At 34.2% G+C, this 14818-nt stretch overlaps 1 protein-coding gene across 7 annotated transcripts in view; it reads right to left on the bottom strand.

Annotated features, from left to right (window-relative positions):
• Positions 1-14818, bottom strand: part of VPS54 (VPS54 subunit of GARP complex) — a 126819-nt gene that overhangs the window by 56304 nt on the left and 55697 nt on the right. For all 7 annotated transcript variants that reach the window (XM_034953253.3, XM_034953254.3, XM_034953256.3 and 4 more), the window contains 2 exons: positions 13540-13925; positions 695-821 (listed from right to left, as the gene is read on the bottom strand). In XM_034953253.3, the coding sequence (XP_034809144.1) occupies positions 695-821; positions 13540-13925 (513 nt within the window). The remainder of the gene's footprint in view (positions 1-694; positions 822-13539; positions 13926-14818) is intronic.

Here is a 14818-nt window from a genome sequence, read left to right as displayed (position 1 = left end):
ACATGTTCATAATAGGTACTCAGTAAATTTGAATGACGGGTAATTACCATATGATAATGATCACTTTTTCGGTTTTGGTTTTTTTTTTTTTTTGAGACAGGGTCTTGCTATGTCACGATAATGGCTCACTAACAGCCTCAAACTCCTGGACTCAAGTGATCCTCTCGCCTTAGCCACCCAAGTAGCTGGGACTACAGGTGTGCATGCACCACTACACCCAGTTAATTTTTTTATTTTTCGTAGAGATGGAGTCTCCCTATGTTGCCAAGGCTGGTCTCAAACTCCTGGGCTCAAGCAATCTTCCCACCTCAGCCTCTCAAACTGCTGGGATTACAGGCATGGAGCCAATGCGCCCAACTATGATCACTTTTTATAAAAGACAAGCTCCAGCACTCGCACACATAAACACAGAATATAAATTAATTCATCCTATATCTGTATTTTTAACTTGGTCTGTAAGCTCATTTTAACTCTAATTTCTAATTAAGCTATACAATTATTTTATTCTCTAATTCCATAGGATAGTGAACAATCATGGTGCTTGCTAAATTCACATAGCTAGTGAAGGACTTCATAGGTCTGATAGCCCTTGAAATTTAAGATAATTTTGATTCCTATAATCTGAGAAAAATGTGTTCTAAGCCAAGACTGTTAAGCAATGGCATCAACTTCATTCCACAGTTAAAACACATACCTCTTCTAAAACTTGACAGTCATCTTCCAGTGGTCTATTTAAGTCACTGTGAGAATAAGTAGAAAATTCTGCAATCATCATTTTATCTATCAGTTTTTCTAATTCACAAAGCTGTGATCCCAAATGCCTAAAAAGGAAGAGAAAAATGTTATATTTATATTCACTAAAAACTACAAATTCGCTCCACAATCAAGGGAACTAGTAGGTAAAACTTTTTCAGTTGACAGTACCTGTGCAATAATGCAATGTTTTCAAAAAATGAAGTCCTTTAACTTACCAAAATAACTGCAAACATTTCATCTTCTAAATTCCATTTTTCTCTTTACAGTTGACCCTTGAACAACATGGGGGTTAGAGGCACCAAACACCAGCGCAATCAGAAATCTGTGTATAACTTTTGACTCCCCAAAAATTTAACTACTAATAGCTTATGTTGACCAGAAGCCTTACCAATAACATAAAGTCAATGAACACATTCTTTTCTATATTATGTGTACCATATACTATATTCTTACAATAAAGCTAGAGAAAATATGGTACTAAGAAAATCCTATGGAAAAGAAAATACATTGACTATTGATTAACTGGAAATCAGATCATCATAAAGGTTATCTTCACATTGAGTAGGCTGAGGAGGAGGAGGGAGAGGAGAGGTTGGTCTTGCTATCTTAAGGGTGGCAGAGGAGGTGGAAGTGGAGGCAGAAGAGGCAGGCACACTCAGTATAACTTTACCGAAATGCACTGTAATTTCTGACTTGACTTTTGCATTTCTCTAAAAATGTTTGTTTCTATATGGTACCAATCCCTCTTCCACCATTTGCTTTAGTTTCAGTGCCCATAGAAGAGTCCCTGTCATAAAAGAAGTCAAAGGCAGTCTTGAATAATGGGAACTCTGCTGCCAGATTGTCTAATGTCATCTTGTTTTCTGGCACTGCTGCTTCTATCTCTTTTTCCTCATTGTCTGGCATTGGTTTGAGAACACTCATCTCCGTCAAGTCATCTTCTGTTAATTCCTCTGTTGTGGTACCTATTAGCTGTTGAATTTCTCCAAGATTCTTATCTTGAAATCCTTCATTCCTCACCCTTGTCACATCCACAATCTCTTTCATGATTTCCTTGATTGTCTCACAGCATCTGCACACAGTTTTCTCTAACAGGAATTTATTGTTTCGGGCTTTATGGTCTTCACAACTTTTTCTATAACAATGACGGCATCTTCAATGGTGTAATCCTTCCAGACTTTTGTGATGTTCTATCGGGGTTCTCTTCCATAGCACTGATAATCCTTTCCATAGAGTAGTGTGTGTAATGAGCTGTAAAGGTACTTACGACTCTCTGATCTAGAAGCTAGATTAGAGATGTTGTGTTTGGGGCAAGGAGATCATTTTAATGCCTCTGGTGCTGAATTCATGGGGTTCTGGGTGGAGAGGGGCATTGTTCAACACCAAAAGTACTTTAAAAGGCAGTCTCTTATTGGCAAGGTACTTCCTGACTTCAGAGACAAAGCATTAATGGCACCAATCCAGAAAAAGCGTTCTCATCCAGGTCTTTTGTTGTATAAGCAGAAGACTCGCAGCTGTTATTTATCTTCTCCCTTTGAAGCTTGTGGGTTAGCAGCTTTATAGATAAGGGCAGTCCTGATCAGAAACCTGACTTCATTTGCACAAAACAGTAAGAGATAGCCTATCCCTTCCTGTCTTAAATCCTGGTGCTCACTTTCTCTTCCTTGCTAATAAATGTTCTTTGTGGCTTTTTTTTCACCCAGAGTAGGGCACTTTTGTCTGCATTAAAACCTTTCAGGTAGATATTCTTTCTCCTCCATTATTTTCTAAATGGTATCCAGGAACTCATTTGCTGCCTCTTTGTCAGCAGAAGCTGCTTCTCCTATTATCATGACATTTTTTTAAGCCAAACCTCTAAAATTATCAAACCATCCTTTGCTGGCATTAAGTTCTCCAGCTTTAGATCCTTCACTTTCCTTTTGCTTTAAATTACCACTTGATATCTTAGCTTTTTCTCAAGTAATATTAGAGTCTATAGGTATGCCTTTCTCATAGTAAGCCTGCACCTGCATAAAATCTGCATTTTCAATAATGGATAAAAAGGTACTTGCAAAAAGAAAAGGTTTTTGTAAATGCTGTTGTAGCTGGAGTGAGGACTTCACAAATTTCCTTTTTTTTTTTTTTTTTTTTTTTACAGTCATGGGCAACCACAACTGCAGACCTCAATCTACTATACACATCAAGGAATTAAACTTTTTACTGTAAATGTTATGACTTCTCTCTGCTTCTTGGAAGTACTTCCAGCATCACCAGTGAACTCAGTATGGGTCCCATGGTGTTATTTAAGGTGTATAGTATGTATTAAAGACAATAAAAACCATGCAAAAACTATAAGAGATCACCTTTTACTGTGATACTCAATTTACTGGAGAGAGGAACTGCTCAAACATAGATGACTAGCATCACTTCAGCTCACCACAGTAGCAACAGGAGGTGGTTATGAAATTATTACAGTGGTACAATATGTACCACAGTTAGTTTTCTGCAGTTATGATTTAATACTGCATGAGTGGGGCCATATACAGTCTGTGTGCAAGTTTTGATAAATTTTAACTTTTTAAATAGTGCTGTGTATATTTTATGGTAGTAAATGATAAAATAGACTAGTACCTACATATATTTTATGCATTCATGGCATATATATTTCTAGGCTATGTGGTAAGTTTTTTCAAACTTTCACAAATCTCCAAAAACTTTTCCAATATATTTACTGAAAAAAAATCTGTGTATAAATGGACCCACAAGTTCAAACCCATGTTGTTCAAGGTCAAAGGTGTACCTTTAGCCTCCAAATAAATGTGTTCTAGAAAACCTGGTTACTGGGTATATTTATGATTGTTTTCCACAGACAAAATATTGACATTCTAAGTCCTTTCCTTATTAACTATTTACTGAATATCAATGGTGGTAGCTCCCTAGTCATTCATTTATTCAACAAACATTTGTGCCTACCCTGCGCTAGGCCCTGTTCTGGGTGCAAATAAATATCTGAAGGACTGTATGTACAGATGGACTCAATTCAATCTTTCTTATAATCAGTTTGAGTTACTGTGCAACATCCCTTAAGTCATTAAACTGAAAGTCATTGAAACACAAGACTGAAAAATGTAAGGATGAAGTACTTTCATATACGAAGGGAATTCTGCCATACTTTCAAATAGCTGTGTAAAAGCAATGAGCTAAAGAAGCCTAGATAACCTAGTTGGTCCAAAGAATTTCAAAACTTAAGTGAAAGAGTCCAATGGAAAATATGTTTATATCTCAAGGAAAAAAATGTTTTAAGCTCTATTTTGAGGGGCAGTTTTAAAACATTTAAATTTTATATTACATTAAAATTTAAAAAACATTTAAAATATATCCACACTACATTTACTTGAAAAACAAATCCTTAATATTGGCAACTATATTTACTAAGAAAGATGAGATATAACACAATTTTCAAAAAATTAGTTAAAACCGTTTGACCTTTTGGGTAGATGCATTATTCTTGTTTTATAAACAACATATGTTAAGTAGGAGTAGTGATAATTATGAAACAAATCTGATAAGTGAAATAACATATAAGTTTGCATCTTACAACAGGAAAGTATATTTCTTATAGTTAATAGACTAAAAACGTTCTCATAAATGGCATCAATATCTTACAGTAGACTAATTTAGAATATTTCCACCAGTACAAACTAAAACATTGGCACAAGAGGAATTTGGCAGTATCTAGCAAAATCACAGAGGAATTTTGACCTAGGAATCTCACTTCTTAGAATCTGTCTCAAAGATGCATGAGCAAAAATACCAAAGAACATACATTAACTGCCCTACTGTTGGTAACTGTAACAGAATAGAAACAACCCAAATGCTGACCAATGGAGAATGGTTGAATAAATAAATCACAATGCATTTATTTTAAATAGATATTACTCACTTTTAAAAGAATTGATAAATACCTATACATACAGCTATAGAGCAGTTTTTTTTCATTATTTCCCCTCTAGAAGCCTTTTCTAATCTCACACACACACAACCCCATGAAATTTTTAATTTTTTTTTTTTTTTTTTTTTTTAGACAGAGTCTCCCTCTGTTGCCTAGGCTGGAGTATAGTGGTGCAATCTCAGCTCACTGCAACCTCCACCTCCCAGGTTCAAGCAATTCTCGTGCCTCAGCCTCCCAAGTAGCTAGGAATACAGGTATGCACCACCACACCCAGCTAATTTTTGTGTTTTTAGTAAAAGACAGGGTTTCACCATATTGGCCAGGCTGGTTTCGAGCTCCTGACCTCAAGTGGTCCACCCGCCTTGGCCTCCCAAAGTGCTAGAATTATAAGCATGAGCCACGGTATCCAGCCACCCCTAGGAAACTTTAATGCCACAAATGTATTATATATCTGTTTATGTACTATGGCCCTTTGAAGGGTCAAAAACCACTGTTATATTCAAGATTTTTTTTCACCTTTCAAGAGCCAACGTTTGCCCTCTTGCGGTAGTATCTCCCATTGAGAATGCATGCTGTAGCGCATGTACAATATCCAGAGTATATTGTAAGGTAAAAACAGCAAGGTGGAGAACAGTATGTACAGTGCGCTAACGCTTATCTAAGATGAGAGACAGACAGATGGATGGAAAGATAGATACAAACTAAAACTTTTAAATGGCGACTTATGGTAGGGGTTGTGGAGGAGAAAAACTGAGGTCATACTGATACTTCCATTTAAATTCAAGACTATATGGTTTTTACTTCTTCAATCTTACATATGCGTCTCCTTTTAATCAGGCTGAAAATTGTGATTACTAATGACACTAACATAATTCCTCATTTGTTTTATCCCACAACATACACAGATTGTCTCAGAACAATATTATTAATACAAACAATATAGGACTTTTTCCTCTTCTTTTCCTTAAGATGTATCAAAGTCACTTAAAAAAGAAAATTATTTCCCAGTTCTGTCCACTACAAAAGCCTAGAAATAATGGCCAATCCAGTAGCAAGAACATGCCTACTACCCATATGGATTTCTAAATACTATTTCCTACTAAAAGAAAGTAGGACTCCCTAGACAAATGGCAGATTACAGGTCTGGGGTAGGAAATGCATACTATAAACATCCTGTCATAACACAAAGTAAGAAAACTGTCAATAACTACTTAGGAAATCATGTCAAAAAGACTCAAGAATGAACTTGAGGAGGTTCCTACAAATGATAATTCAATTTGAACATTGATAAAAATTAAAAAGAAAGAACTTAAAACACTTTGCATATAAATCCATGTATTTATAATATCTTTAAAAATTCATCAGTTATCTTTGGAGGATGCTAGATTTCCAATTCGTTATTTTGAAAACAGCTAAATAAAGGAAAAGAATCTAGCATTTATCCTGTCTAATCTTGTAAGAATTGTCCTTCAAAGGGTGACCAAATAATTGTTATAGGGAAACATCAATTCATAGAAATATTCCAGTGAATAAGTAAAGAAAGTGGGATAGAATTAGAGTATCATAATTTGTAGTCCACAATTAATGATAAATCTAGACAACAATTATTAAATGGCTGCTAATCATCAAAAGAGAGACTTTTCATGCTTCTTGACTGAAATACACACCACTAACCCAGTTTCTTCGATTAGTATTTTGAAAGAAAATTAGAATGGATAACTATGGATCAAAAAACAATTGAGACATATCAACCAATTGCAATATATAGATATTATTTGGACCCTGATTACAATAAACACACCATAAGAAAGAATTTTGAGACTAACAGGAAAATCTGAACACTGACTAGCTATATTTGAAAATATAAATGACATTAGAGTTATATTTTTAAAAAATCCTTATCTTTCAAAGATACCTAATGAAATATTTATGAATGAAACAAAATGTTCGGGGTTTGTTACAAAATAATACAGGATACAGATAAAACAAACTTGGCTTTGCATTGACAACTTAGATAAACAATTCATCTAGCTTCCTATAATTCTTTTCATATAATTTCCTTTATTGTTGTGTATGTTTGAGTATAAGTTTAAAAAAAAACAGTGACAGTGTAGGATATAAATTTAGACCTAATATTGCTTGGCTGTCAATTATTTTTATGAAGATCATTGATTCTTTTTTAATGCAGACTAGAGGTTAGCACTCAGGTATGTGTTACCTCAAGTATAAATAGTCTTCAACAAATCTCCATAAAGAATTATGGTGGGAGGTCTATATGACTGTACCTACTGATATTTGGGCATCAAAATAATAAAACTTTCCCTCATTTCGGCACAACTTAAATGCAATGTTCTATTTGACCTTAGATATTATTTTAAATAACTTGAGTAGCTTCATTTTTATGTATCCTTAAAGTAATTTTAAAGTTTAATTATCTAATACAGGCTATATAATTAATTTAATAAAGAACCTCAATACTAACACCAAACAGTACTTATTTTATAATCACAGGTATTTTATATATGCAAGAATTTGTCTACACAAATCCTTAAATGCAACTTTCAGAACTATAATATTTTACAAGTTTCACCTATTCATCCTCAATCTATTCTTTTATATTCTTGGCTACTTTGACAATAGATGCAATAATAATGATGTATGCATTATTATTAACCTTAACAAAAATATTTAAGATAAATCTGCTAACACCTTGTTTTAAAAATATCCTAATAATCACATACAGTAATTTAGAGTGGTGAATCTACTGAAATGACAACTAAAATATCACTTTCTGAAAAATATATCCAGCTAAGTAAACTGAAACAATCCCAATACTTTCTACTTAGATATGCCTCAATTTGCACATTAATTCAGACCTTCTACTAAGCTGTGTGTTCAATACAGTGACCTCTGTGCTGTTCTTATCAGAAAACCTTGTATATCAATAAACTCTGTAGTAATTCTAGTTTCATCAAATAGTAAGAAGTCTGATTTCTTCATCACAAAACATACAATGTGGATGTTTTCTTACTACAATATTTTAAAATCTAAATTATAGGAGATTTAAGGTCAAATAACATGTTAAATACCTTTTGATACATCCAATAATAAAGATCCCTTAAATGGAATCTCACAGTGGCCACTGATCAATGAAATCATAATAAACTGGAATCTATAATAAACTAAGTGTTTTGCATCTTTTCTTTCAAAACAAAACAAAAAAAGGCTTACAAGTAGAAAACAAGCTAGCTGCAGTAATTTTTACACCAAAATCCATTAATATGGTAGTTCCTGGCTGCTGAGCAAACCTATAGCTCAATTGCCCACAGTTTGTACAATCAAATTAGTATTGATGTTCAGAGTGATCTATTTGAGGCCCCATAAGATCCTCAAACAAATATATTAAAAAGCATAGCTCTCAAGCCCAGTGAGACCCAAGTTGAATCTCTACTGTACTGTTACTTAACTTGCTATATGACCTCAGTTTTCCTATCTGTAAAGTGTGGGTAACATTCCCTATCTCACAGTTTTTTGGGGAGTGGGCGATGTCAATATACTTAGCACAGTATCTGGTATAGAATACTCAAGTATTCAATATATGTCCTCTGTTGTAGAATGGCGGTGGTAGTAATCATGGTATGAAGTAGTAGGAATAGAGTGTTAATGACAAGTATGAAAACTAAGAGTTTCTACACAAAGCTTTACAGTAAGAGCAAATAATGACACCACAGCACTAAGTTTCAAGGTAACTAAAGATTTTCTGTATCAAAACCTGCAAGATATCAACATTCGAATGCATTCTTGGGCTCACAAGACTTATGTACTACATCTGCTTAAGCATTTGAATGCCATTAGCCTCAGCAATACTTTTAGTTAAATTAGTATATAAATGATATATATTGTTTCAATGATTATCATTTTTATTGGTAATAGATAGCAAAATTTCGTTTCACATGTAATGGTTAAAAATATTTATATCCCGGCCGGGCACGGTGGCTCACACCTGTAATCCCAGCACTTTGGGAGGCCAAGGCGGGCGGATCACGGGGTCAGGAGATTGAGGCCATCCTGGCTAACACGGTGAAACCCTGTCTCTACTAAAAATACAAAAAATTAGCCGGGTGTGGTGGCGGGCACCTGTAGTCCCAGCTACTCAGGAGGCTGAGGCAGAAGAATGGCGTGAATCTGGGAGGCGGAGCTTGCAGTGAGCCAAGACTGCACCACTGCACTCCAGCCTGGGCAACAGAGCGAGACTCCATCTCAAAAAAAAAAAAAAAAAAATTATGTCCTAATAATAAAAATTGCCCAATTTTGCAACAATTCAGGCAGTAAAATCATTCAAAATTTTTTAAATTTAAAAATTCTACAAATATACAAAAGAATTATAATAATTATGAGTTATGCAATGAGTCAAAATTACCCTTCAAGTTCTGAAGAGGGGAAATCAAACTTGGAACTTATACAGATACATCATACCCCCAAATCCATTAGTAGAAACCTCTTTGAATAGAGACAGGAAGATGTGTTAGTTGAAAATTTCATTTTAGAAAGAACAAATTTATGTAGGAAGATGCTACCACTTTAATTACAAATCATGAAAAAGTTGAGTATCCAATAGTAGTTATAAACCAGGCTTCTCAATTATGGTGCACATTAGAATCTCCCAGAGAGCTTTCAAAAAAATACAGATGCTCAAGCCTTAACCTCTAGAAAGTCTGACTTAATTGGCTTGGGTGAGGTGTGGCACACTTTTTTAAAAGCTCTTCTGGAGACTTTATTATGCAGCCAGGATTAAGAATTATAGTCATATAGATTATAAATGGGAAATTAGGGACAATGATTATAGACAGGAAAAAAAAAGAGTGGAATAAAGTGTCAAGATACATTTGGTAATATACTGAATAATTCACAGATTTCACAAATACATATTAAGATGTGTACAACATAGCTCTTGTCCAAGACATTTAAATTCAAAGCCTGATAGAAAGATTTAAAATAAAAACACAAACCATGACAAAACATGGTAGGAGACTGTAAAATTTCATTAGAGAATATAAACAAGGTGTTCTGGGAGCTCAGAGGTCACCAAAAAAGTTTACATGAAAAATAATTTCAAAGTCAAAGAAGACACACGTAAGCATTATTTGCTACTAATGACTAGAAAAAATGTGATGTTAAGTTAATAGTACACAGAAAAATGGCAGACAAATACAACTATTAAAATTCCTTTTTGAAAACAGAGATTTGCATTTGTGGTAATTTAACTACTGGAAAATTGTGGTATGAAAGTTCCCTTTAAAAGCAATAGAACCAGTCTGGGCAACACAGCAAGACCTTATCTCTACAAAAAAATTTAAAAATTAGCCTGGCATGGTGGCACAGACCTACAGTCTTAGCTACCCAGGAGGCTAGGGCAGGAGGATCACTTGAGCCTAGGAGTTCAAGGCTATAGTTGAGCTATGATCGCACCATTGCACTCCAGCCTGGGTGACAGGGCAAGACTGCATATGTATATTAAATAGAACATTTTTAAAAAGCAATACAAAGAACAGTATAGCCAAAAGCAAAACTTGGACTAAGATTCATAAAATGGAAAGACTATTAACAAATAAATTTAAAAGAGTCCTTTGCTTGTCCTACTAAAGGTTTCTTATTTCAAGTAAGACCCTATGGCTTAGTATATGGCCCACGAAATGACTAAAATATGGACTCTGATATAAAAAAGACAAAAACGTGTGAAATTCAAGTAGAATATTTCTTATTTCCTAATGGGAGAGTGTAATTATTTTAATAAACTAAGGAGAACAGCTTATAACCTAATGCTTATGTTACCATAAGAGATCTCTAATACATATTTTACTGGATAAAAATCAATCTATAAAGTGTCCAAAACTAATTCTTATGCTTCTAAATAAAGTTAAATGGTCTTAAAAATATCTATGAAACTATATAAGAAAGTAACTAATGTTGATATTTAACAACCTTTAGCAAAAGGAAAGATAAAGTCAAGAAAGTAAATCATCATATAGGATTTGACACAAATTTAAAACAAAACACAAACAAAAGAATGGGGTTATAATAACAAGTCTTAAACTACTTCACGTATGATTCAGTATTCTTCCTTGACTATAAAAACATTTTCTTTTAGAGTATTTTTGTTTTTGAAAATAAATTGCTATATGTTTATTGGAAGTCAGAGACTCAAGTTCTGATACCAAACTTTTAAACAGTTATAAACATATTGGAACTGACATTTGATAGGAAACTTTACAGAAACGTTTTACATGAAGAAATAACACTCTTTACACATGTGGTTCTAAAAAAAAATAGAAAGATATTGAGCAAAATGTAGAAAATCAGAACATCTGAAGGTCTTTTTAAACATCATAAACATTTTTGGCCGAGCATGGTGGCTAATGCCTGTAATCACAGCACTCTGCGGAGCCGAGGAAGGTAGATGGCGTGAGCTCAGGAGTTCGAGACCAGCCTGGGTAACACGGCAAGACTCCGTTTCTACTAAAAATAAAAATCAGGCCAGGCGCGGTAGCTCACACTTGTAATCCCAGCACTCTGGGAGGCCAAGATGGGCAGATCACCGGAGGTCAGGAGTTCGAGACCAGCCTGGCCAATATGGTGAAAACCTGTCTCTACTAAAAATACAAAAATTAGCTGGGCACAGTGGCGGGCGCCTGTAATCCCAGCTACTCGGGAGCTGAGGCAGGAGAATCGCTTGAACCCAGGAGGAGGAGGTTGCAGCGAACCGAGATCGTGCCACTGCACTCCAGCCTGGGCGACAGAGCTAGACTCCATCTCAAAAAAATAAAAAATAAATAAATAAAAATTAGCTGGGCATGGTGGTGTGTGTTTTTAATCCCATCTACTCAGGAGGCTGAGGTGAGAGAATGGCTTGAGCTGGTGGTGGGTGGGGAGTTAACAGGGTAGCAGGGGACTGGGGGTGGGGGCAGAGGTTACAGTGAGCTAAGAGCGCACCACTGCACTCTAGCCTGGGTAGCAGAATAAAAACCCTGTCTCGAAATAAATATATACATAAATAATAGGCATTTTTAAATGAAGAATATTTTATACTTTGACTTAAGGTACAAACAAAAAAAGTAAGGTTGAAAACAAAGGTAAGCTCTTCCTTGAGCTCATAATAAATACAAGATTATAAAATTTTTATTCTGTAACCCAATAAATCATAAACTACTGAGAATAAATAAATATCCAACCCTCTTCTTAAAATTACTTTTCATGAGTATTGACCATAAACTTATGAGTCAAGGAAAGTAAAAGTAAACTGCATGAACTTTGAGGTAAAAATTAGAACAGTTTGAGAATTTGTGTTTGCCAAGGCGGCATTCAATCCTTGATTCTATTTCTCAGCTCTGTACTATCTATGGGATACTGGCTCCCAATATTCATCAACACTCATGATATTATACAGTAAGTGATAAGTTAAAAACACAGCTTCTGTCATTATAGAAATCCATTTTTCTAAGGCAATGACAAAATTGACATTTATTGAAAAAATACATAGGACATACAAATTCAAAGATAAATCCTTATAATTTCAAAGGTGAAAGAAAAATTAAAAATAATTTAGTTGCCCTGGGTTCCATGCTGGGGAATTCAAAGTAGACTTCAAAAAAACATGAATCACCCAAAATTGATTGCAAAATTTTATGTACAGGTATATTTTTGTGGAAAGATGGTCCAACAGTAGCTTTCAATGGATTCTCAAAGAGGTTTGTGACTCAGAACGTTTTCTATAACCATCCAAGTCTGGATTAGGTTCCACCCCTAAGGTCAGAGCTCCACAGCAATCTTTCCATTCATCACACTGTATTACACTATATCATAACTATGCAGTAATTTGTCTGCTTCCTTCCCCATGCCAAATAAATTGTACAGACTTTTAGAGCACTGAACATCTCTACTTCATTCATGACTGTATTCCCAGTATTCATTCTGTCTGGTACTTGACATGTAATAGGTGCTCAACAGCCATACCTTAAATGAATGAATCAATCAATTGTTCATCTAATTAAATTTGGTTTCAGCTTTAAAAATATATCCTAAACATTCCAATTACATATCTTCAGTCAATAAGATTTATAATTCAATTAAAATAAATGTATTTTGAAGCTAACTTTTCCATAATGGATTAAGTTACAGAGCACATCTTCCATAAAACTTTATAGTCACTTACTAGTACGTGGTTTGGATGGTTTTCCCAGCAGATATGAACTTCTACAAGGATACTGCAAGCCTGCTTAATGGAACGAAATTTTGATGGCTTGCAATTAGTCTATAAAATAAACACTTTGGAATGATTTCATATAAAATATTTAAAACCTAAGGTATTTTCAAAATAATAACAGGAGAAATTGGGTCTTTTCTATCACCATGTGGATTTCTTTTGCAATTTGATAAACAGACTGCAAATCAGAAATGAATTTTAATAATTATTCAATTTTAAATCTATTAAAGGCTTTCAACACAAACTTAATTTTAAATATGCTGGTATTCTCTCCACCTTGACCTACCATTGTGACACAAAGCTATTTCAACATTTTCAAAATGTTAATGTTGTGACTGGCCTTGCATTTATCTCATCTCCTAGAAATTTTAATTTTGCTTCTCCATCCAAATGTCTCTGAAAATATTATTCCTTATGGTTTTTGTTTTGCTAATACTACAATATCAGAATAACATTATTAAACAAATGATGAATCTGGAAGAAAAAATATCCATTTAACTTTGAATACATTCACACTTTTAACATTACATGCTAAATTTTATCCTTTAAAAATTTCTAACATTATTTCTAGTGGCTTACTTAATGAACATACCGGAAACTGTGAATGCCCTGAAGTTCCTGCTGTAGAACCTCTTGTGTTGTTGCTATTAAGTCCAATGCTCCAACAAATTCAGAAGTAGATAATAACACCTGTACTGTAGGCTGAGTCTGGTGTACAGTGGCCATTAACTTCAGCTTATTGTATACTTTAACACAATTATTTCTGGTAAGTGCCAGTCTTAAAATGTGGAGTGATCCTTCACACATTACTTTATCAATCTGTGCAATTTTATCTCGAAGCATTTTTACAGCCTGGGAAGTTTTCTTGAGGTAGTCCTGCAACTCGTGTTGAGAGGTCATTGCATGAAAAAATGCTTCTGAACGTAGAGAGATCTGGTGAGCAATGTTTACTTCCACAATATCCAGATAATGGCTCAGCTTAAAAGACAAGGAAAAAAAATATGAAGTACTATGAGCATACCTTCCTTGATTATCCAAATACTTTATGACAATGATAAAAGATTTCTACATATACTTTAAATTCCATTGTGTGAATTGTTTGATTGTGAGATCCTTGAAATTGGGCACAACAAAATGGAAGGAAGATAAAGGGTACACCCCAAAGATATAAATGTAAGACAAAAGAGTACAAGGTCATTTACTTTCCTCCTCTGTTCCTGTCATTACCACCTTCCAAACACCAACTGCTTTCTAAAAGAGTACCCCATAGACATCTCAAATTACACTTCCAGTTTCAGATGTTCTAAGATCTGAGAGAAAGAGAATGATCTCCTTAGCCCCCAATATCATCACACATCATTTATCTGACTAAATAGATGATTACACCTTCCATTTATTGACCTCCTCCTATGGATTAGGCACAGGTATTTTATACACATCTAATTTTTCTAATTTTAACAATCTTGAAATATAGGTATTATTATTATCATTTTACAGATGAGGAAACACAGTCATGTAGTTACTAAGTAGCAAAACTAAAATGTTGGTATATCTCTGACTGAAAAACTGAAGCTGTTTCTATTATACCATTCTGCCTCAAAATGCTGAATAATCCAAGATAGACTGATGGTTCAGTCACAAATTATAGATAAGGTACTAAAATTCATTTGGATTTTTTTCAGGCTGCTTATTTTACATTTCAAAAGTGATTCTTTTATCAATTTGTAAAATTCAGTTTATTTCCAACGAATTTTCCTCTTAAAAGTTTGACAAACACCTTAAACAATTAGCTCATATATATTTTATTAGTAGCATTACCAAGATTAATTCTTATGGTAATATATATTTAAAATGCTTTCTAAATTTCAAAT

This window comes from Pan paniscus, chromosome 12 (assembly GCF_029289425.2).
Source record: "Pan paniscus chromosome 12, NHGRI_mPanPan1-v2.0_pri, whole genome shotgun sequence".
Taxonomy (NCBI): Eukaryota; Metazoa; Chordata; class Mammalia; order Primates; family Hominidae; genus Pan; species Pan paniscus.
Note: the sequence above shows the minus strand (reverse complement) of the source record. Positions and strands in the feature narration are given on the sequence as shown.